The sequence below is a fragment of the Apaloderma vittatum genome, unplaced genomic scaffold (assembly GCF_000703405.1).
Source record: "Apaloderma vittatum isolate BGI_N311 unplaced genomic scaffold, ASM70340v1 scaffold1304, whole genome shotgun sequence".
In the NCBI taxonomy this organism is placed as follows: Eukaryota; Metazoa; Chordata; class Aves; order Trogoniformes; family Trogonidae; genus Apaloderma; species Apaloderma vittatum.
In genome coordinates, this window is record NW_009714117.1 from 1 (window position 1) to 24,913 (window position 24,913).

General features: G+C 38.8%; 1 protein-coding gene across 1 annotated transcript; it reads left to right on the forward strand.

The window, feature by feature from the left end:
• Positions 1 to 5,890: 5,890 nt before the first annotated feature.
• IMPA2 (inositol(myo)-1(or 4)-monophosphatase 2) lies at positions 5,891 to 19,458 on the forward strand (the record flags this gene model as incomplete). The annotated part of the gene is made up of 7 exons (XM_009868610.1): positions 5,891 to 6,024; positions 10,361 to 10,465; positions 11,825 to 11,870; positions 14,174 to 14,282; positions 17,695 to 17,803; positions 17,978 to 18,129; positions 18,754 to 19,458. Coding segments are annotated over 7 exons (771 nt in total), but the record flags the coding sequence as incomplete, so codon positions are not given.
• Positions 19,459 to 24,913: the final 5,455 nt, after the last annotated feature.

Genomic DNA, 24,913 nt, shown 5'->3' on the forward strand with positions numbered 1-24,913 from the left:
TTCCAGGTGCAAGCTGATCTGTTTTGTTACTGCCAGTATTTTTATCATATATATATATGGTAACTTTTCCGAATACGCACCAAGCCTTTATTCGGCTGCTGTAATGTTTAGGGGCATGCTGTCATGCTTGAGGTTGAATTGCTGGGCAACTGAGCTTTTATGCCATGGTGCGTTTATCCGGAATATCGTGTATTTACACATTACAGTACCAGCATTTGTTTTTGAGCAGCTTGTGCGGAGAAAAATAGTCGTGTCGAGGAGGTTTTGTCTTCTCGTTATGTGTACCGGTGTCTATGGAGTGACTGAAATGCTCTTGCTAGGGAGAAATCAGCAGTAGCTCTGTGAAGATCTATGGGAGCATATTTAAGATCTGTGTTTCGACACAGGAGAAGGTTAGCCAGGCCAGGAGACATCCTGGCCCCGCTGTGTGCAGCAGCAAAACTTCCACCGACTGTGAGAGAGCCAAGAAGTAGGATCAGCAGATTGTTTAGATGAGAAACTGGATAAAACACAAACCTCAGCAACACGTTATTTCTCTTCTGCATCCATTATGCTCTATTTTGAAACACATTTTGTACCTGTACACTATGAATTAAGGAGCCCCCTTTTCTATCTTGAGTCCAGGGCCCGTAACTTTTCCTTAGTGTGTGTCATTAAACGTATTTTCTCCTTAGTAGAAGACACACACAAAGATGAACAGAATGCCAGAGGAGAGGAGACTTGTTTTAGGAATACAAGGAATAATGGATAATCCAGATCAGGATGACAGGTCATGCTCTCACAGACTCTCCAAACAGGAGTTTCTCCAGCATACTCATTCTGCCAGCCATTTCACAAGAGAGGCTCTCATGACTTGCTCAACCCTCCACACCTTATTTCTCAAAATACAAATCTGTGAAGACAGCCATAACCATCTCTAGCCATTTTAATTGCCCGGAAGATCACAGCTGAGCACCTTTTCCTAGAAGAAATAAACATTCCAGAAGATTAATCCTTGCATCTTTGTAGTTTGCAGTTTGCCATTGCTACCTTGCTACTGGTAGGAAATGGCCGATTCCTTGGCAGGCCATTTTTAAACCAGTCAAGAATTTTGTTTAAGTAGGACTTTGGAACTGGGTAAAGTTTTTTTTTAACTTTGTAATGTTAAGGAATGTTTTTAGTTACCGAAACCACCAGCGATCGTTGTGGAAGAAAAGGTGCAGGCAAGGCTCTACCTTTTATTTAAATGTCAGTCCTCTTGCAGCTATTCCCAAATGAAGCTGGAGGTAAGGACACAAAATGCAGTGTAACATAGGTTTGATGGGACTGGATTTTTTCTGAAAATTGACTGATGAAATTGAGTCTTATTTTGGTCACCAAAAATGGTCAGATCTGTTGATCTGGTTCATCTTTTTCTTCTGCCTCTCTTCCAACCCATCAGACCTCTCCACCTTTGTCTCCATCCCCAGAAATCTGCTTGCACTCTGTCTCCCCAGATCCAAGTCCTGTCTCCATCCTTGCACGAAATTTTGACACTTCAGCCTTTCTTTTAAGGACCATAGCAGGTTAGGAAGGCTTGGAATCCTTAGAAAGTGTCTACAAGAGTCTTGGCGCAGACACCAACCTGAAGAAAGGCATGCAAGTCAAGATTTTTAATGTCTAAGAAAAGTTAACCAGTAATACAGTTCTCCGGTCTGCCCTTTCGGCTTAAACAACTGTTTGGTTTATAATTGCGTCATGTTTTATGAGCATAAGTAAAATATATCTTCTTTCCAATAGACAGACATCTGTGCTCTGGAATAGTTTCTTCTAAACTTAAAAGGCTTGTAAAGAAATGATTGCTTGAATATGTGTCAAAAGCAATGTTGCTGAAGTAACTTCTATTCCCAGGTTAAAATCATTGCCTCTCTTGCCTGTCTTGTTATTTAGTTCCATTATTTTTACAAAATATCTCAGTCTCCGGTTTAATATATATGGCTGTTGCATAATGAGAATGGTCATGGTTTTGTAATCTCTGTAATTGACCTGCATTAAAATTATGTCTAGTTTGCTCTATAAGGCTGCGTATAACTGCACTTTTTCAAACCTCTCTTCTGCTTTTGCTGTGAGTAAGCTCTGCTTGCTGTGTTCACGGGAGTTGGCTTAATATGACTTTTGCTAAAGAAAAGCAGGCATAACTAGTCTCTGCATCTTTGATGCTGTTGAGGGCACTGAGTAACATTTGCACAGTTCTTTGCGATTACGGTTTGAGAAACTTCACCAAAATGAGTAGATATTTGCATCCGGGTGAAAACAAGGGTAAGAAGCCGAGACCAGCAGCTAGCATGTTGAAGTGCACACAAACTTTTTTCTCTTTTTTTTATTTTCCCCCAGAAAATAGTTTTATAAGAGACTAGGCAGACTCCCCCTAAAAAAAGGCAGAATTTCCACTAATATTCTGAAAAGCTAAGACTTTTTCCCCCCCGCCCCGTGTTTGCTCCCAGGGTATATTGTTAGGCTGTTTTTGATGGAACATGGATAGATTTTTTTAGCACACCACATTGCTATTTCCTAAATTATTTGCAGGTAGTTATGCTTTTTGTCTAGATGTTTGATTTTACCAGTGAGCAAATATTTCAGGCCAATACTGCACGCAAGTAAATCCATCTTGGAGCTCCTGGAAGTATGTGGTGAGCACAAGGAGTATGGCGAGATGAAATACGTAACACGAGCACCTCAGTGTAGGTAGCTCTCCTGCCAGGAATTGGAGGAGAAGGCATCTTGGCTCTCTGTCCTCTCCGTTCTCCTTTGTATGACATAATTTCACAAAGGCATTAGGAAAGGAAGAATCCAGGACTGTGACTGCACTGAGCCCTTGCAGCTCCATCTCCCCTGCTCTGTGGCAAATGAAGGAGGAGGCAGGGATAACCTGAGTCTTGTGTCATGATGTGGTCTTCATGCATGTACCGGTGTAACTGCCCCTTGCTTTGCATAACCCCTCAGTGCTCTCAAGCAGGGTATTAGGATAAGATCTAGCCAATTCTTTGTTAGAGGAGGGGCAGCCTGGGATAAAGGTGTTGACTGACTCTGCTTTGGAAAACCACCTTCCCGAAAACCAGATGCTTAGAAATTGCTGTGAAATCTCCATAATCTAAGGACAACCTACAATACAGTCATAAAGCCTAGTAGTTTACAGCCAAAATACAGCATCTTGGTTACCAATCGCATTGTACATTAGTGATAAGGAGCAATCAGCTGTTTTCATTTCAACAACCTGTAGTTCCTTGGTCTTCCACTTACCTGCTGCCTGTTACCTTGAGAGAGACTTTTATGGAGCTCCACGCCCAGCTGAGAAGGCCAGGCAATTGCAGTAGGTATCTGCAAATCTTATCGTAAGGCATCCTGTGGTAAGAGCTGAGTGATGCTCTTGAAAGACTCCGAGGCACCAGGCTCTAATGCTCTTTGTGAGCAGATGATTTTTAGGGATTATTTAATATAGGTTGAGTTCTGGACTACTCTGAGCTATTTGATAACTTTGTGATGAGTAAAAGCTGTTTCATCAATGATGCAAGGAATGTGATCTTTGTGTGGGGCTCTGGCTTGGATTTCGTACTCGTACAAGCTGGTGCAAATGCACATGAGGCCCTTTCACCAGACCCTTCATAAGAGGCAGATCATTAGCAGGGACCTGTCTGTCCCGTGGCATCACCTGATACCGCAAGTGAGCTAGTGCAGGTGTGGTGCCCGTTTGCAGCTGGTGACCTCAGCACAGCATCACAACATCTCACCTGCTGTCCCCCTGACATCTTGGTTGCACACAAGCTGAGGAGAAGCAGTCGGTCACAGAGCTGGGCAATGTGTATCCCAGCCCCTTGGCACTGGCCTGCAGTGGGCGAGAAGGTCGTCAGCCACCCCTTGGTGTCAGTCACATCCGTGGCTGTTCCCACCTCCAAAGCGACAGGAGCCTCAGGCTGGCATGTACAGGTCACCAGAGAAACAGACAGGGTTACAGTTAAAAATGGTCGTGAATATCTGGAGAAAAGATCAGAAACAAAAAGTACTAAACTCAATGCTGAAGAGGTGTGAAGGATTGTATTCAAAAAGGAGAGATCAAGTGCCAGAGCACATGATGTCAAGCACTTGACTGCGGAGCACATCCACCGGAGAGCTTTCACCTCCACTCTTCTTGCTGCACCAAGGCTCAGGTCTGGTCTCACTCCCCTGCTGAGCAGCAACACATACTGATTTAAACGGCTGCAAAGATCTCCTCTGTCTGCTATGTATGAAAACTGAATAGAAGTCAAGAATATGGCACCAGTAAGAGGAAATTCAAATCTCTATCAAAAGCAGTGTATTCCTCACTTATTTCACTATGTGAAGTTCTAAGCTCAGTTCTAAGCAGGGCATTTACTTTTGTATAGACAACATAAAAGCAAATAAGAGCACTTAAAATAAAAGGTATGAGCATGGCAGTTTTGTTAGAACACACAGCTGAAGTGGTTGGGGTGGTTTTGATTTTGCTTTGGACCAAAGAGGTGCCCAAGAGCCTCCACTTTTATGCTTCTCTGGTAAAACCTTCAGCAAAACCATGCAGGGTATTGAGGGGTCTAAAAAAATGAAGTGTGGTTACTATTTTGGTATCCAGCAATGAACGTCAGCAAGACCTCAGACCAAAAAGTATTAACTTGCCCTCACAAGCTCAATAAATAGGCGTAACTATTTTACAGCTCACGAAACAGAAACATTAGTGCAAATGCCTTCTGTACTAAGGCAACAGTCAGCGATATCCACTGCTTGTCAGAACAGTCAGCGCACCCTTCAAATACAGTATTTTATGCTACGAAAACTAAGAGCCAAGATTGAAATTTGGGACTTGCTGGTTTTCTTTGGTCATCAGACATTTCTCAATGACCTTAAAACATTCTGATCAGTGGAAATTTAGTTAAACAATTGAAATACATTAGTTTTTGAAGGGACTTGGAATATTGGTCTTATTGGTGATGGGTTTAGCGAATGTAATTCTATACAAATAAGTGATGCTTAATATTTGCATTGTTTTTATTTTCCTAATTTCAAATAGTTTATAATTTTCACTGGTTAAAAATAAGTCAACTCCTTTTGTGCCCTGCCTCTTTATTTTTGTTTTTAATGAAGGAGTGAAAAAAAAAAACAGAAATGGGAAACTAGGGGAAAAAGCTTTTATTAACTGTTTTCCCATATGTGCATTTGCACTTGATGTCCTTTAGTTCTGAGTTTATAACAGTGAAACCCTTGAAAACAAGATAAAAGACTTTTCCAGAAGAGAATCCAGGATTAGATCACTGATTCCATATCTAGGGAAAAGTCTAAATTTTTGTTTTTCTTAAATATATAGCAGTTCTTTGGGAACTAGTGGGTGGTCAGCCTTTGAAGTTCCAAAACCCCTTATACACAAGGAAAAATAAACTTTATGTGTCTTTGTTGGCAGAAAAAGAAACCAGTGAGGTTTGCATTATTACATGTTTTGTTTTTTAAAGAAGACCACAGTGGGGTATTAGCCCTGTAAGCTTAAAAAAAAAAAACAACACCAAAAGGGCATTTCCATGAAAAATTCTTCAGCCTCAAGGCTCTTTTTTATCTTAGGTGTATTTTTTTGTAATTTTCTAAATCACGATGACTGTCATCATCCTTGTATTCTATTGGTTGCATTCTGTCCATCAATCCTTTCCTGAAATGTCAAGAGTGGCTCATGCAGTTTGATTCAAAATGCCATGTTCCCAAAGGCTACTCATTAGCTCAGAAGGATTTTTAGTCGGAAGAATTATATCCAGCTCTGATAGAATTAGGCCTACAGTTGGTTTTCAGAATTAGCTATAATTTTTCAGTAAATATATTATTTTAGTGTGCACAGGATGAAAGGTCAACAAATCTGATTTGTGAACTTCCGTTTCAGATTATTAGGAAAGCCCTAACAGAGGAAAAACAAGTATCCACAAAGACATCTGCAGCAGATCTTGTGACAGAAACAGATCATTTTGTGGAAAATTTGATTATTTCTGTTCTGAAAGAGAAGTTTCCCTCCCACAGGTGAGTGCCTGTAGAATGAAAGTGCCAATGGCCTTTCTTCCTTTCAGAGCTGTATATCTGACTGGCATTTAAAGGGAATTTTAAAAGTCTCTATATCTCTCTTGCATATTAATCTATTGCTGTTGGATACTTTTGTAGATTCCTTTTTTTTAAAAAAAACCCACTGTTTCCCTATGCTTTATATTTTCTAATAGTTATGCTTCTTAATATATGTATTTAATAGTAATGTTTACCCTGTAGGGACATCATGTATGAAGGTTTCATATGGATTTCTATGATTGTCAGAATACTCATCTGTTCTCTATTGTGTAAGAATTATACTAAGAATATCGACTAAAATACAGCTGAAATTAGTGACAGGAAAGGTGCCATCCCGCAGACGTTTGCTTTCTTTTGCCAACATTCATAAACATTTAGTGGATCAGGATGAGCATCATATTTAATTACATTTAACATGTGTTGTATAGAATCCTAAAATCGGTGAGAAGCAGGGTTGTTTATCATCATTTGATACATATCCATATGAATTATGGGGTGTCAACCCAAGGTTTTAAAAATAGATGAGATTGTCGACTCCTCCTGAATTATTGTGGTCAATTTGAAAATAACAACTCCTAGCACATGCACTGATCAGAGAGAGGTTTTGTATTAGTTGACAAAGTTTGGTTTGATGCAGAGACTGCAATCAATTTCCACATTTGACTTCAGTTCACACAGATAAAATTCACCTTCCTGCAGAACCTGTGTATCCCTTAAATACTGTATGACTTCCTTCTGTGTACTTCACTGATGGAGATGAGCCTTGCACTCTAGTGCGGTGCGGAAATCAACAGAGATGAAAATCTGGCCGGCTCAACTACTAATCTGATTGTCAGCCATGGGTCTGGGGAAAAAAACACAATAAGAAGGAGCAGAAAGAACATCATATACTAAATATGGCTTTCTAAATACGTGTTGTATGTGATCACATTTTGAAACAGTACTGTACAGCATACCATGTGGCTCTTGGCTGCGATTCTCAAGAGAGTGCCAGGCAATACAAGCCTATTATTTGAATAATATTCCCTCTACTATTACTGGCTGTGCTCTTTCTTCATCTCCACTCTTATGTTTTGTTGGGGTTTTTTTGTCTTGAACAGTCTGGCAGAGAACATAAAACATGCACACATTTCACATAAAATGGGAATCATCAGAAGCACTCACGTTACTCACAATGGGAACAAAAGTTTTAAGGTCAACATAGACCTAGGAACTGAAAAATCCCTGACTTTATTTACTCTCTACAGTTAAGTTCTGACTGTATAAGAAAATGAAAGAATTGCCATTGCTTCAAGACATTTATTTTTTGCTGATACTGGTTGTTGGTTTTGGTTGGAGTTTGTTCAGACAGTGAATGCACTTAGACTGAACAACAGATTAAAACTAAATTTAATTAGACTAGATGAAAACACTTGCAATGAGGAGTCCACAGTAGCAATCCAGGTTTAATTTAAAGTGCAATGAAAACATTAAAAGATCAGCTTAGCTGTTTTGAGTCTTTCCTCTAATACGGCTGTTGAAAGCATCACTGACAATTCTGTTATTTCTTTGTCTGTTAAATAATCTTGATTCTTATGTTCTATGAATCAAAAACATACCTCAGAAATTAGAAAAATTGAAAGGAAACTCATTAGAACCTGTGCCATTTCTCCTGTGGCAGTGATGAGCCTTGAGATATTGGAAATGTACTCAGAGGTAAAGAGAAATACTAAGAAAACCTGTCAAAAAGGTAATTCTGTCCAGTGTTCCTTCTTCTCTCTGCTTGGCTAGGTGGTATGTATCATCCTCATGTGTGCTCCACCCAGGTTTGCCCACTCTGACATGCTCCAAGTGAGCCTTTGCAAAAGCATACTTCTTTAAGTTCTTTAAGTTGTGAGCAGGCACAGCCAAAATTATCGGGGGCTACTGGTTGAAAAGGGCTGTTGTTCCATTTTCTTGTGTTCTTGTCACAAATATGGTCATGTTTAGTGTTGTGGTCTTAATCCTGTAGACATTAAAAGCAGGACAAAGCCAGTGTGGAGGGTGACATCCAACTCTGGCTTCATGCCCTGGGACCCCTTTAATGGGAGAAGTGAGGGATAACCCCAGTTTGAACCTCCTGCACTCGACTGGGTATCACTCCTGCTGCAGTTTATGCTGTGGCCAGTTTCCCTGCTGTTGCAGCAAAGAATTTCAGAGTGCACAGTGGTATGAACAGATGTACACAAAGGCTTGGTTAAAATTACTGGACTCATTTTCAGCGAGAGAAAACTTTAATCCAGATTGAAGAGAGGTCAACAGATCTGGCAGACTGGCATATTAAATCAGCTATTGTAGTAGCTATATGGGTACGCCTCCCGCTTCTCAAGCTCTTCTTAAAATTTGGTCTCCAGTACTTCAGGCTGGATGTTCTGCTTAGCTTGCACATTTATACAGGACAGAGCCACAGGGCAGCACGCCTGATATTGACCTTGAGGGATTCTAACAGTTCCCAGTATTTTATATTTGTTTTAACCAGTTAGCCTGAATTTCTTAAAATATGCACATAATTCGCCCTACATCCATTCTGGAAAAATTGTTCTTGGACATCGAAACTTCATCAGTGGCACTGCTGTGCCCTGCCTTCCCCCACTGCACGGAAAAGGAGAGGGACAGACTTTAGGGCAAAACATCTTATAGAGAAATACTCTTTAAAGAGTCTTCAAAGAGGTTCCCGTTTCACCTTTCTTTGACTGGCAAGACAACGGCTACAACACGGGTTCTGGCTGGGGATGCTGATGGAGGGTTGAAGCGAAGGCCTAATTTATGGCGAAGACGGACAGTCTAGGATGGGATGTAAGGTACTCAACCTGCAAGAAGATGAATTTCCTCTGCAGCCAACAGCACAGCCAAGCACTTGGTTCAGTTTAGGTGCTAATGACAAGATTTGTAAAAGCAAAGTCAAGTGATACAGCACCAAGAAGACAAAATAATGGAATATTTAGAGTAAGAAGTCTGCAAAGTGTTGTGTTTGACTGAGAATTCCAAACACTCATTCAATCCTCATTTCTCGATTGCACACTAACACTTAGTCCCTCATCTGTTCTCTTTAAAGGAGATAAAAATAGTAACAAATGCTCCCTACTTCCCTCAGCATACCAACTAGGGGCCCAGAATGCCATCAAAATAGTCCCTCTCTGTTAAGAGGACGGTAAAGTAGCATTTGGAAAATTCAAGAAGGCTCCTTCTGGGCTGTCTGCAGAACATTTTAAGCTCATGGTTGCGAGTGCTATGTGGCATCATGTGGCACGCATTGAGGGCACAAAAGAAAATAGCTGCTACTCTGGTCGTAGGAAAGCAACTGTTTCAGCAGAAGACACTTGATTGTATTCATTCTTTTTCTTTCTGTCTTCAAGAGAAATTTTTCATTGAATTTTAAATACCACTACCAGTTGTTTGGATGTGAAACCAAAAGCAAGACTCAGTACTAGCAGTCTTGATTCTACGCCTTCTGTACATACAGGACTTTACTCAAATCTGTGAGGGTAGCACCTGCACAGCACTTAGAGAAACAGACTCTGAGCAGTTTGTGGGAGAGCAAGGATAATTAAGGTCAAAAAAAAACTGGATGTTCGTTTCCCAGGGTAAAAAAGGAGGGAAAAAAGCGTGTCTGCTAAAAGAAACTGGGACAGAACAACAGAATAGAAGATGAGCTCAGATTTCATCTTGTGCATCCAAACAAGAAATAAAAAAAAATAGTTTGTTGATTTTCTCTGGGTCATGGGAAAAAGAAAATTCAGCTTTGTAAACCTTTTAATTTCCTGAGTCACACTACTGTATAAAATTCAAGTAGGAGTGAGATTGTGCATTTTCTAAGAGTGCATTATTTCCTGCTAAAAAAATGACTGCAAAAGAGAAGCAGCTACAGATTGCAGGTTTTGTTACTGCAAGAGACAGGCCTAACCCATAAAATTACATTCTGCATTAAAAAAACCTTCTAGGGTTCCAGGGTTGCCAGTTCAGATCCATTTCTGCATTCATTTTCATGGCTTTCTTAATGGTGTATTGAGAAAGTGAACATAAATGAAGTTCTTTTTTACCATGTAAAATAGTATGTTATAAATTTGGGAACTTGCCTTCAAAGCTTCTGTGAAAGTTCTCCATTCCCAAATGAAAAAAGCAATATATGTGCATATACATGCATATACCTTTTACAAGAAAATATTTATATATATGTATAAATTGTCTCTTCAAAAACAGAAAGATGGAGTTTGACTTTCCAAGTCACATATCTGAGCTAGTTTTTGTTGACGCATGTTTTACTGCACACCAAATGCAGGTTTATTGCAGAAGAATCCACTGCTGCTGGTTCAAAATGTGTCCTCACCGACAGTCCAACCTGGATTATTGACCCTGTTGATGGAACGTGCAACTTTGTGCACAGGTAATTGGACGTCGAACTGAGAAATACATAAAAAAGCAAAACGTAGCTTCTCACAGATCCTCGCTTCCGCTTAAAGGTGTTTCACTGCAGTATCTTTGTTCCTTTGACTCCTAAGCAGGAGTCACCCCTTTATCTTTCCCTGCCTGGCGCAGTGTGTCTGAGGGAGCGTGTGTTTGTTCTGGAGAGAGTTCCAAACTGTTATCTAAAGGTACAGTAAAGTTTGCGCTGGTTGCTTAATGAACCAAAACTCTTGGCTTGCAGCTCGTTTATATGTAACCACACATTAACTTGCAGAGACTTGAGCTGAACTGGAGGAACAAGGCTGTGCTGTGATGACACTTGGCCCAACGCCGTGTGTGGTTGTTACACATTCCTCTTCGTAGTGGTGTTTTTCTCCCTTTTGAATACAAATGCTTCATTTTTCCTAGGAAGGACAGCCACTGTGTATATGTAGAGTACAAGTGAAAACTAAGTTGTGCATAGGCAAAGTTTTGAAACTAGAAATCTGGGAATTGATACTGCAAAAATGCAAAAGTTTAACTCATAATTTGAGTGCTAGGAGTTGTAAATTAATGTCTGCTCATAATACTTCTGCTTAAAATCTTAGAATATGTTCTGCCTTATAGTTGGTAATTAGAATAATAGTAAAAAATATAGTACTAATTTAGCATAGCTGGAGTTACGATTTAAAAACCCAACTTTTTTTGTGCAATTACATAGAATTCAAGGGGAGGTGGACAGGGGTCCTGTGCTGGTGTTTCATGCAATTAAGTGAAATTCTATAGCAATATTTTCTGGGCCTTTACTTCACAGCTCATTTTGGTTTTAAGAAATGTTATTTACTTCATTATTTAAAAAGCAATAATTATACTTTAGTCAAAGGCAGCAAATTAAATACATGTTCGTCACTGACAAAAGAGAGGGTAGAGGAACTGGTTTTTCCTCGTGTTGGTGTCAGCAGCAAGATATCTCTGTGCAACTTAATTGCTATCTCAGATGCTTGAACTTGAACAAAACGTGCTCTTAAAAGTTATGACTTATTGTAAAAACATTAATGATTTTGTACTGAATAATTCAATTACATTAAAGCAAAAAGGTCACTAAAATATATAACACATTCAGTATAAAAATCCTGGTATCTTCATGTGTTTATTTCTTGCCTTCTCCAATATTAAACTGCGTTTTTAAAGGAACTGACCAAGTTAAAGAGGCCAACAAAGGAGAAATAGTACAATGCCAAGAGCATTTTGACATAAGCAAGATCACAGAGCTCCATGTGAGGTTCTGCTGCCTGAGGGAGTTGCATAAAGAGTAAGCTGAGAGATTTTTCATCAATAATACTTTTCTTATTTTTCACAGATTTCCAACAGTGGCAGTGAGCATTGGATTTGCTGTTAACAAAGAGGTATGAAGTATGTTCTTTAAGATGGGTACCTGAGATCTGGTTAGAAGCTTCAAAACCATGTAGGAATTTAAAATAAAGTACAATAAAATAAAATAAGCTGCTACTCAGGTTCTTCTATGCTTTTAAAATGCATTTGATCATACTCTACTAGTCTAAAATTGTAGTCCTGCAAAACTTACTTACGCAAACTGGCAATTACAAATTATTATAAATATTATAGGATTTAGGGGGGGAATAAAAATGAGTACTGGTATGAACAAGATTTTGTAAGACAAAACCATAATGAATTAAATATACTGCTACATATTCATAATTTAAACACATCTCTCAGTCTTCTTACGTTGTGATTGCTTCTCTCCTGCTAGCAATGTCTGTGAAATCTAACTGTTGCTACAAAGCAATTCGTAACCACTTTCTATGAATAGTGTAAAATTATGGATCTAGCTCATTTAATCTGCCTTTGTGGTTTTCTTAACGCAGTAAAATAACTATATTTCCCACATGAGAGCTTGCTTACAGGGAGGGGAGACAAGTACCTAGCATTCACTTGTGCCATTTTGAGTTTCCTAGCTATACTCATCCATGCTGCTACTGCCTTTTCTCCATATGTTGCTGATTTACAGTTTGATATATACAGAAGAAATAGCTACTCAGAGGAATGAACCTCTTTCAGCCTAATTCCATGATCTTAAATACACATATAGCTGTAAGTGAAGCCAGCAAAAATTCTGTGCAATAACAACATAGTTTTCAGATGTACTAGTGGCTCTCACTGATTTAAACAGAATAATATTATGTACCTCTCTAGTTAGACTTTTCATACAAGGAAACTGCAGGGAAACATTCCATGCTTTTCTGAAGTTTATTCATTCCAAAGGTCCATTTGAATACTACATATTATTACCGGACAGCTTTCTCTAATATTTATGTTTTCTAGAACACCATTGTGATTTTGATGCTGCATATTTTGGGTTATGTAAACTGAACAAAGCTGAAACAAAAATAAAGAATGATGTTAAATCTCCCTCAGTAAACAAATGGGAAAAGCAGAAAAAAGTACTAAGCTGAAAAGGAGCCTAAGTACACACAGGGGAACTGGCCTGAACAGTACTGAAGAAATTCCTGCAGATGTCTTCAGGGACAGAGTCTATTAATAGTGTGTACCTCAGAAAACCCACTTGTTTTAGATGGGACCTCAGGGTATGGACAGAGGGCAGTTAATTTCCTTTGAATTGTCTGTGATGGACACCAACGATTACTTCCATTGCATGGAGGAGGGCAGCAGAAAAAGACTGGAGTCCAGACCATCTGAGATGTTTTCTTGACCTTGTTCCCAACTTTGTCTGTGCACTTGGGCAACTCAATTTTTTAGTATCTGCCCACATCTAAATAAAATATTGCTAATAGTACTTATCTAGGGTTGATTTTAGGAGCTGGTCATTGAAGTTTGTAAAGTGCTTTAAAGTCTTCTGGAGAAACCTATTAAAGTAACGGAAATATTAAATACCTTGGTTTTAAACCAAGGGTCAAATTCTGTCCCTCTTTTCATGGGTAAATAGATAACTCCCACAAAAATTCCAGTGTTTCTCATTCTCAGTCCTTCATTGAGGGTCACAGTCTTTGATGTTTCTCTTCAAACTCCTTCTCTTGGAGTTGTGTGACTTCTTGAGATTCTCACTTTTATGTGTAAACAAAAGGATTTTGCAGAGAAACGTTTGAACAAGTGACTGGAGTGTGCTGCTTTGGTTGGAAAGGCAGGCAAATTAAATGCACCAGGAAAAGTGAAGTGCATTTAAAAGCATACACTGTTAATAAAGAGTGTGCCATGGCCTCTGAGTTCAGATGCCTGACTGATCACATCTATGTATTTGGGGCTGCAAATGTTCAGGGTGTAGCTGAAGTCAATGTGACTTTTTCTAGGTGTCAGTGCTCACCAGTGAAAGTAAAGCATTCAGAATCTGGCCATAGAGGACTTGCATACTTTCAAAAGTAGAAACATACAATTGAATTTGAAATTAACATAGCATTTAATCCATTCTAATGTGAACACAAACAAACTGCAAGTAAGAGTGTAGAAGATCACGAACAGATTGCATTAACTTCTCTTATAAACTGAATTTTATATGACCTATATCTCAATATCACAGTAATAGTACAATTATTCCAGTTTATTAGCATCAATATAATCTCTGATTACATGTACAAATTAAAATATTGCTGATCTTTCTGCCATTAGTAGTTGTTTATATTTATGATGAGTAATTTGAGTTGCATTCATTTCTTTCCTTTTCAAAATCTTAAAGCTTGAATTTGGTGTAATTTACCACTGCACTGAAGAACGATTATACACTGGTAGAAGAGGTCAAGGGGCATTTTGTAATGACAAAAGGCTTCAGGTATCAAAAGAGACAGGTTGGTCTAGATTTTGTTAGAACTCTAAAAGGAATATGTTAATTTTGTTTCAGAGTTGTTGCAAAACATCATTAGGATAATGAACATCATTATCCTGATGGAAAGTATTTCACCTGCATGATAATTTTGTTGTTATGTGTTTGGGTTTTTTTCTGAAAAATCACAACTTTCCTCATTTTCTTTTTAAAATATACATCTGAATATGAACTATTTAAGTAATCATAAATTATTTTGCTTCATAACTGTTGTTTAAAATAAGGAAGAATTAGTGGATTCACCAGTTTCATTCCAGCTGTACACTGACATAGCTTTTAATGAATGAGATGTAATGGGAATGGTGAATGAAGTTCAGAGTACTATGTTATTCACTTATTTTCAAATGAACTTGTATGTCTTAAAGTATATTATATCTGTAGGCATACCTGCTAACATTCAACTAAAGGATGCATGCTTCATTAAGGTTTTTTTTAATAGCTTACTTTTGTGTGTGAAGTATGTACCAACATACAAATAGCTAGCAACACTCAGTCAACACTTTAATGGAATTCTTATATTGGTAAACCAAGACATAGACCTGTCTGTTTACCTAATGAAAATAGATAACAATAATCAAACGTATGTGGAGAGGTTTTCTTTTAATCAATCAAAATGCAGAGGAGAACATAACACTCTGTTGTAGACAAAAGCATGCATGTGCCAAAAATGTACATAATTGTATACAGCAGATGGTAACAATTTCACCCCAAAATGAGATTTAATGAACTTGAAATACAGTAAATCCAAACAATTTAACATACGGATTTGTTGTAGTGCCCCAAGCAGACCCTGCATCAAAATTCCCCTGAAATTCAGGAGGTTTGGCTACTTACCTAAATTAAAAGGTGTGAAGTCAATGACCTCTAAGATTTTAATCCTTGATTATACATCACATTTTTGTCAGTGCTTAAATGTCTCACATTCCACAAAAGTCTATGCTGGTAGAGACTATGAGGAAAAACTAGGGGTGCTCTCAGTGGGGCTGGCTGAGCCACTCTTGAAATGGTGTTGCTCACTTTTGCAGTCAGAAAGCTCTGGTTTCCAGCTGAGCAAGGAACAATTTTGGCACATGCCACTTTTGTCCCTCTTTCTCTGGACATTCAGTCCACGTGGATGTCTAGAACATAGCAAGGGAAGTGGACCTTCTGCCCTTCCAAATGCTTTAAAATTTTCCTTTGTTTTGAGACACGTTATTTGGTGGTGGGGAGTTTCACCAGTGAACATGGATCTTCTTTAGTCTCACTTCTCCTGATGTTTTAAATGTATAAAATCACAGTTGCTCTTTTCCTGCAAGGACTGTGGCTTCAGTGAAACAAACCAACCCTGGAACAGAGAGTGTGTTTCCCTGTACCTACCACTGGAACTCAAGCAGCCTTCGCCAGTGTTGGAGATCTAGGCTATTGTGTTACTTCATGCCTTTTGTTTTCAGGAAATGTGACTGCTGTATGATGTTGATCTATGGTATACATTCACTGTTGAGAATTGTTGGTACCAAATTTTATAGAGGTCTGGTATGGGAGTCCAAGTAGTCAGGAAACACTTAAATGAAGGATCCATCTTCCCTTGGCTCTTGAGTGATACTGTCTTCTCTTGCTTAGATTAAGGTCAGGCCTTACATGTGCTAATACTGTTAAGTGTTTTGTGGGTTTTTTTTAATCTTCTGTGGTCAACAGTATTGGTCTTTTCCTCAGAAATCTATCCATATCACTGCTAAACCTCTTCAGAGTGAGGACTGGTCAGCAAATTTTCTCTTGTACCTTGAATTCCTGAAACTCCATTGAGTCTTGTCGTCAGCTAGTTCCTTTTCCTAAGCAGAGACTTCCTTCTTCTCTTCATCCAATTTCTACTTGTAGCCTTGATGAAAACTGAAGAGATCCGTTTATGTGTTAGAAATACATGTACTAACTCAAAAGAACAACTGTCCTAGTCATGACCTAGCTATGACTGGTGTGGTGTGAATGCTTGGTGTATTTCAGCAGTGAGTCGTGGATTAAGTGTTCTCTAATTATAAATTTGGTCTGTTACGCAAAACGATCTAAGGCAGATGGCTTTCACCACCCAGAGTTTCCAGTGGTGGCTAAACAACAAATACCCTTCAGTATAGGTGGATTGGTGTTTCTATATTTTAATGAAATAATTTGAAAAGCAGTTGTTAAATCTATGTTCCTACAGTTAAGCTTTGTGATACTTTGTAACTTCTGTTCTAATTACACACCTGTTACTCACCAACCATTTGCCACATTGCTTGAATCCATAACGTCCCTCTGCAATACTAAATTCATTGGTAGCTCATTTAATTAAATGATGCCTCACCTAGCCTAATTTGCTTTTGAAAACCTACTTGCTACTTCTGCTAAGAAATTTCAACTTACACAATTAGCTGTAATAACCAGGTAGACATTCCACATCTGAATGAATGCCTAGCCTGTAACCCAGGGTAGAAGGTGACACCTGACACTTGGGCACAATCTGCTTAGTAAGTAATCAGCTGCTAAACCTTCGAGTTTTGTCCTGTCTTTAATGCCTTTGAGTTCAGCTGGTGCAACAGAAGCAGAGACACTTGGCATTTGATCAGCCATCTCCACCTGCATTGGCATGCACTTGTTATATACTAGCAATGTTCAGATCCTGCATGAGGACTGCTTCAACACTGTGCAAGTCACTGTGAGTCTCTCCTTTGACTGTACTCAAGGCTGGTATTCTCATCTGCTGTAGGCCAGAATTGCCCTTGCTGAACATAATGAGATATAACACTCATATATTATTTTTAATTAAGATATTGCTTTAGTTTTATATTAGAAAGAGGGGTTTTTTTCAGTCATAAGGTGTCTTCAGTCTTTGAAATGTCAGAATGAAAGGGAGCTGTTACTAGGTGGCTGGTGATTTAGGTAGAAACTTTTCTTTCCTCTCACTATATTCCCAAATGTTTATCATTTGGTAACAAATTATATGAAAGTTCCCTATTCAAGAACCACCCTGTTTTCAAATATGATTAGATTAACCTCATTAACAGTTACTAGGTCACTGGGTTATTTTTAGTTGACTGCTAATGTTAGTGAATTTGCCAAAAGCTGACAGATCAATGAAATAAAACAATGTATGGAAAGAGAAGGAACGTAAAAATGTATTATTGTTTTTAATCTTCATATTCTTTTTTTTTAAAGGTGTTTAGATCAGACCATTTGATATAAGAAATCTAGTCTTGTTTGAATTTTTATGCAAAGTTGTCACTTATCGTGTGAAAGAGTTTGGAGTAAAAAAAGATACATGAACATTGTTTTTCTGTGAAATGTTCATTAGTGTTTAATTTAAAAACAAATTTCCAGAATCTACCTGGAAGCTGTTGAATTAATGGAAACAACTACCTGCATTGCAGATATCTCGAAGGCCTTGATTTTAACAGAAATTGGTCCAAAACGTGACCCTGCAACTCTGAAATTGTTCCTTGGTAACATTGAGAGATTGCTTAAGGCCCAAGCACACGGGTAAGATATTTTACAATATACGTTTCACATTTGTGACCAAAAATCATTAAAAATACAAAAAAACAACAACAAAAAAAACCAAGCACATTGCATATTTTGCAATCTTGACACATAGGTTGGAATCAAAGGCATTTTCTGTTTCATGTTGCCATGTCCCCTTCTCTCGGGGTTTAGGATCCGTGTCATTGGGAGCTCGACCCTGGCTCTGTGCCACTTGGCATCAGGCGCTGCGGACGCCTACTACCAGTTTGGGTTGCACTGCTGGGACTTGGCAGCGGCGACTGTCATTATTAGAGAGGCGGGTGGCACGGTGATAGACACTTCAGGTGAGTAAAATATCCTTATTTTCATTGACATTTTGGGGACTGAGTAGCTATTTCAAGGCAACTTGCGTTACCTCAGTACAGGCACTGTGTAGCTCTGTCTCGTTTCTAACAAGATTCTGCAGAAACGTCTGTACTCGCCACTAGACTCTGGCTGGTTATTTGTAACACACTGCTGTAATTCCAGCCTGGGGTTTCATCACATCAAAGGTCTTCTGAGGCAAACCGTATTTCCATGACTTTGAGTAATTCCTTTCAAGCATCAGATTTACAGTAAAGAATTAGACCAGAAGATTGCTAGATATGCTCCGACTTCAAACAGATTTCAGCAGAGACAGCCTCTTCCTGTGGCTAAAAGAAGGGAATTTTGCATTTGTTGTTGGACACTAAACAAATCTAGACATTCACTGGTTCTGTTGCATGCTTTAGCACTGTATCTAGAATTTTCTGAAATCAATTTTTGCTGAGGATTTCCAGATAGGAGTTGCTGAATTATGTTGTCCTTCCTATCCCAAAAGGATACATCTGAAGTTATTTCAGTGTTTCTGAACAGCACGGTTTACATTTAAGAATACATTGGCTTTTTACATCACGTAAGGCAGTTCTCATTAACTGTCTTGCCCTCAGGAGGACCTCTGGATCTTATGTCCTGCCGAGTGATTGCTGCGGGGACCAGAGAGATGGCTATGTTCATAGCTCAGGAAATACAAACTATTCACTACAGACGGGATGATGAAAATTAAATACTTACAATGTGGAGTCTGCCCTCCTGAACTATGTAACTTTTACAAGATGGGTGGCTTAAAGGGCACATGATTTCAACAGGATGCTTTCTGTGGAGGTTTTCTGTGTCAAATATTTTTTATAAATTTATTACAATGTGGGAAGGCATAGGGAGATTTTTAAACCTCTAAGAGTCGTGTTTCCTTTTTAATATGTATCTCTTTCAGCAGTATCTTTTTTATACAATAGAATATTTTACTTGTAGTAAATTAGTCTCAAAATTAAGTTGTAATTTCATATCTGTGGGGCTGATATTTAGTCTTTTGTAACATGCAGCTAAAAATGGAACTTTATTTTTACAGATGCAGATCTCAGGTAAATGAGCTTTAGGACTGTAGTAAGGACGAGTAGTTAAGACGTGTGCCTATATTACCCTTGTTCTATGATACTTAAGAATGCAATAAAAGTGACATTATTGTTTCCTAACTACATTATAGCTATATATCCGTATATATGTATATGTACATATATGTATGTCTGTGTGTATGTGTGTATATATATACACGTATACATGTATGTGCATGTGTACACACACATACCCATGTGTGTGGATATATATATATATATATGGGTATCCTGGATGGTTACAGCAATTTAGAGAATGCATAGAAGAAAGCTAACATTGAAAGTTATTTTTGGTTAAGGAGTATAGGTTACTTACATAATTTCGGTGGAGGCTGTCCAAATGGCAAATAACAGAGTTGATCATGGGACATGTTTAATGATTTTACAAACTGTCCAGCTAGTTCTTAATTTCCCTTTGTCCCTCTGCATGGGGATAAGTCATACTGTCCTACAGGCCTCTCTGTAAGATATTCAAACCTGCAAACACTACCACAGAGTGTAATTATAGTTAAAACCAGGAATATGGTACTCCACTGAGTTACTCACGGTGTTAACTATGGCACACAGTAGGACGCCAGTGGAATAGAGCACAGTCTCAAAGAACTGTTGATTTTAGAGAAACTTGGAGGCAGAACAGCAGGATTTGGCCCCTTACCAGGCAAGTTATTAAAAAAATGCACATAAGATATGCTTGCAAAAAGTTGTAAATCACATGTCCTTCTCACACAAAGTTGTAATTGTGCTTTTTGGTCAGAGAAACCTGTAAAATCAGTTCCATAAGTTTCCTAAGTACAGTCATTGTCTGTCCTTGTATCTAGCATTGGTTTTAATTTCACCAACGTAATAATTTCTATTTAGATTATTTTTTAAGTCATGAGCACAGGGAGAATAAAAGTGTGTGCAGAAAAGTAGTTGAGATGAAAACACTTCTTAAAAATTTGAATTAAAAGATATCTCTTTTTTTGCAAGAGTGCATATTAAATAAAGGAATGAGCCAAAAAAAGTAAGTTGGTTAAAAATTTTTATCTTTCATTATACACTGCATGTATTACTTTGTAAACGTGTTCAGATATCTTAGAACATACAAACTAAACAGTATTTTTTAAAAATAACTTTATGTATGTTTCTTGCAATGAAAAATGTTTTTCACTGAATATAACATAAAATTCTGTGTGATTTCTTGATGCTTTTTTTCATGAGAAATGGCAAGTACTGACTGTGAAGAATGTCTAAATCCAACTAGGCATTTAAGAACTGGTGTTTCTTTCTAGAAAACAGCACTGTCCATCACAGTGATCAACGTTTTGTCACTGCTCCCTTTTACCCCCCTCCCCCCATCTTTTTGTTCCTTCCTGTTCAGAAGCAGAGATTGTAAGCCCTCTGGGGCAGGGACTATAGTGCTTTGGCTCTGGGTTTGCACAGTGCTAATAGGATGTGATTCTGGTCCACGACTATGCACTGAGGTGCTATCATAATACAAATAATAAATACTAATAGGCTTACTTGTCTCTTATTTGCCCTCCCCCCACTTTCTGAGCCCAGCGGAGATCCGAGTGACAGGTGCAGAGCTCGGTGGCACCGCTCTGATCCCAGGGTGCTTAGCCTTGGCAGCCGTGGGAGCAGCCGGGGCTTTACTCAGACTTCTGCCGTGGCCGTAAGCCCTGTAAGGAAGCTTATACTGGCAAGGGATCAAGTGTGGTGGAAGCTCAGCCCCACTTCATCCACTTCCCCTCCTAGCCCCATCGCCCTCCATCGCTCTGGGAGAGGAGCGTCTACGAGAAGCTGCCGCATGGCTCCAGCGAGGTTTCCCAGCAGCTCAGCCTGCTCGTACAAAGAAACTCTCTGACCCAGTTAGGGCTGGTGCGTGCTGGCGTCCCAGAGCTCGGCAAAGCAGGCAAGTTTTGCATCAACTTTAGTGGCACATACTAGCGATTTTTGAAGCTGGGAGCCAAGCGTGGTGGGAAGGGAGAGGTGCCGAAACTTACTGACGACTTCTTGTTTGTGCCTGGGATGTGGTTTTGGCTTTTATTTGGGCTGTAGTTCAAGTGTGTTATGCCGGCAGCATGTGTGTGTAGAGCAGCAATCCTGGCTCCCCTACCTCCTCTGCTGACTGTACAAACATTTCTGAGCCCGTCCAGTGGACCAGATGAGTGAAGTGATCTGCCTGTAAAGTACCCCAGTAAACAAAAAAGGGATTATTTTACAGGCAGATCATTTTCCCAAGCCAATTCAGCCCCTGACTACCACAAGCAGCTGATTTCAGGCACCAAAGGGGGTGGCAAGGAGGCAGGCAGGACAGTCCTGTTCACAGATGGTGCCACATCACATCAGTTCAAAATTTTCATCAAAACTCAATCTTAAGCTATTTGACTACACATATTGACTGAAACAAATTGTACCAGAGTTTGTCCTTCCTTTGTTTTTTGTTTGCTAGCCAGATGAAACTTCACTTGGCCTGTGTGTCCGGCAGCTCACCGTGTGTAAGCATTCATAACACGGTTAGTGTAACACAATAGCCAGAAAATTAAATCCCCCAAAATGCTTAAACATATGGACTCTTTTCCCTACCACCTGTTGTAAAATACTGTGAATATTTTCCACTACATACATTACAGAGTACAAGTGCATCTTTAATTAAGCATCCAAGACAGACAAAGATTTTCTTCATCAACACTGGCACAAAAATGCCTGTGCTCTGAAGAGCGAGTGCTTCCTCTGTAAGCAAACCATGCTTGGCTTCCTGGAGCTCTCCCAGTTCATATCTGCATCTCTCACCGGCTCACTGGTGCAGAACATTTTATACCTCCAGGCTTTCTATCCTGATCTCAAATGGTGCTTTTGGGTAGAATAAAGAGGAGAAATAGCTGTAAACTCCAGGAAAATGGTCAGTGGCTGATTCCTTTGCAGTGTCTTGTTGAGCCTGGTGGATTTTACAGAACAAGTATCAGCATGTTTGATACATGCTGAAGGACTGATATTTTCCCTTTGGTTACACTAGGTAATCTCACAGTATTAAAGAAATTTGCACGTATTGGAGCACTTACTTACGGGCTCACAGGCAGTATTCCCCATTTTTCATCTAGAATTTGGTTCCTGTTGACAATGGCTTCAGTTAAAGTAATAAAAATATGACTTACCGCCAGCAATTCTGCTATCAGCATTAGAGCTATGATGGATCTGTTCAGTGTACAGGACATGAGCAAGCGGATCTTTGAATAATGAAATAAGACTTAAGCCACTATGTCAAATTAACATAGACCACACCTTTATTCGTGGTAACTTCCTAGAGCTACAAAAGGCTGTTTAATTATTTTTTTCCTTTATGCCAATTGGGAAACTACAAAAATGTGCTCTCTTTTAGTACTGTATCACCAAGACTGAGTGTAGAGGTCAGTTATTGTTCCTACAGCAGTTTCCACTTTACAGTGTGTTACAGTTAAGTCTTTCATAAAACATGTCCCCAACACTAAGAAATCATTCACAAACAACGAAAAGAGGAATTTCCATTTTCTTTTAATCCATGCATGACACATGGCAATAGCACTATAGGATACCGCATTTTATACGCGTGCTGTGTTCAGGTAGCAAAAGAACTGCTTTTATCTGAAAGAGGAATAACTTGACACCAACTCTTCATATTCATGGGTTTTGTTCCTGAAGATTTAATTTCAAAATGCTTTACAATAATGGGTTTGTACTTGTGTACTTTAGAGCTCATTATATTTATACAGTGAATTTTAGTGTAAAATGGATTGGAGGTCAAAGTGTCCCCTTTCTCATCACAGAATGGGAAGAATGGGCATTCCACAACATAGAGCAGCAGAATTCTGTATCTCAGCATACTAAATGTTACTATTCTAGTTACAAAAGATCATGTACTGTTTCACTTGTACACTACTATGAAATCCACCCATACAAACAACGTACGGCAGCGCAGCCTGGTTACGAGATAGACAGGCCGACCTCGTACAGATGGTATGAGAATTAATGTTCAGAAGGCTCTTTAATTGCAGTCGCTTTTATACAATTACTGAAATCTGTTCCATCATGCTGAATACTTCAGTGCATACCCTAATATACAGCATTTATACATGCATTCTCTGCTACCTTTTATGCATAGTACAACTGCATGCTCCATTAATATCATGACCAAATACATGATGATTTCTTCAGTTAGCTACTGACTTTCAGATTTACTTTTAATGAATACTCTGGATTTCTGTAATAGAGCCATTAAAACTATTGCTTCCCAATGCTGTGAGACACACAGATTCAAAACTGAGCTCTGAGTCTTCTTGACAATACTCGTTGAGATGAATTGGATAAATCAGTGGAATTGCACCTGTCTGCAGGAGAAAAAAAAAATAAAAGTAGCCCAAACCATGTTTCACAAGCAGAACTTTATATCTGATTTCAGGGAGGGAAAGCATCCTCTGGCTCAGCAATGCCCAATTTGCATAGAACATTAACCAGCTCCAAAAGAAGCATTTTCCTCCTCCTAGAAGGAAACCTGAGTGGTTGCAGTCAAAATCACTGCTAATGGAAATGTGCCAATACTATCTGAAAAAAAATATTATTCATACAGTTCCATGCAGTCTTATTTTTCAGTATTAATTGAATGGTGGAACAATAATATTTTATGTATATATACCTATCTGTAATAGATGAAATCTGAGACAAGAATAGTTTTGGTTTGTTTTGGTTTTTTATTTATAAATTACTCATTCAAAGGCTCACAAAAAAATATCTTAAAATTTCTGAGTGTCTGTATTTCCAGCCGCCTGTCACAATCAAATTCAAAATACTTACCAATGGAAAGAAAAACATTTATTCAGACATGTTTGCTAAAGTAAAAAGGCCTACAGACACATTCTTCACACAGAAAGATTACATTAGCTATTAAAGAGGTCAAAGATAAACTTCATCACATTAAGCTAGAAATCTCTCGTAAGTGTGAAAAGTCTGTCTTTTAACAGTGTTTTTCTTTTAGCCATAAATATGCAATGGTGGTGGTTGAATTTAAAGCTATTTGAAAAAGCAAACTGTATATGAAAGTGCACTGTTGCTCTATCAGTGACACAGCAGTCCTTCGAAATACTGTGACATTAATGGTCACTTACAAGACCATGAATTGGTCATATTCATGGTGGAAATACTAGTTTATTCTATTTTGAAATGAATTCAAGCATTATTAGCTGGGCTGTCAGAGAACAAGGAGCTAAAATCAGAATTGCATGACTTTGGTTTGTCCATTGCTATAAATGCCACATTGTTCTCCTGGGAAACACAGATAAGGTAATTGTCTCTTGCCAAGCATTGCTTAATGTCAGTCTCATTGAGCAGTACCACCAGATGATGCTGGTGAGTCCAGCATAAGAAAAAGGGGACCAATGCTTCTACTGGCACAAGGAACACAACTTTGGTGATGTTGTGAAGCTCAGAGCATGGCATAACTATCACTGTAACTCAGCAAAACTATTAATTGGTTTTGTTCTGAAATAACAGCTAACAGTCTTCTGCAATACAAATACATTCATCAGGTGACACATGGTCAAGATTTCTGGAGACACTGGGTGATTCTGAAGTGCTGTTTCTGGTGCTCAGCATGCCTCAGGGTCACAGTTAACATTTCAGACAACAAATATTTTCATGATTCTTT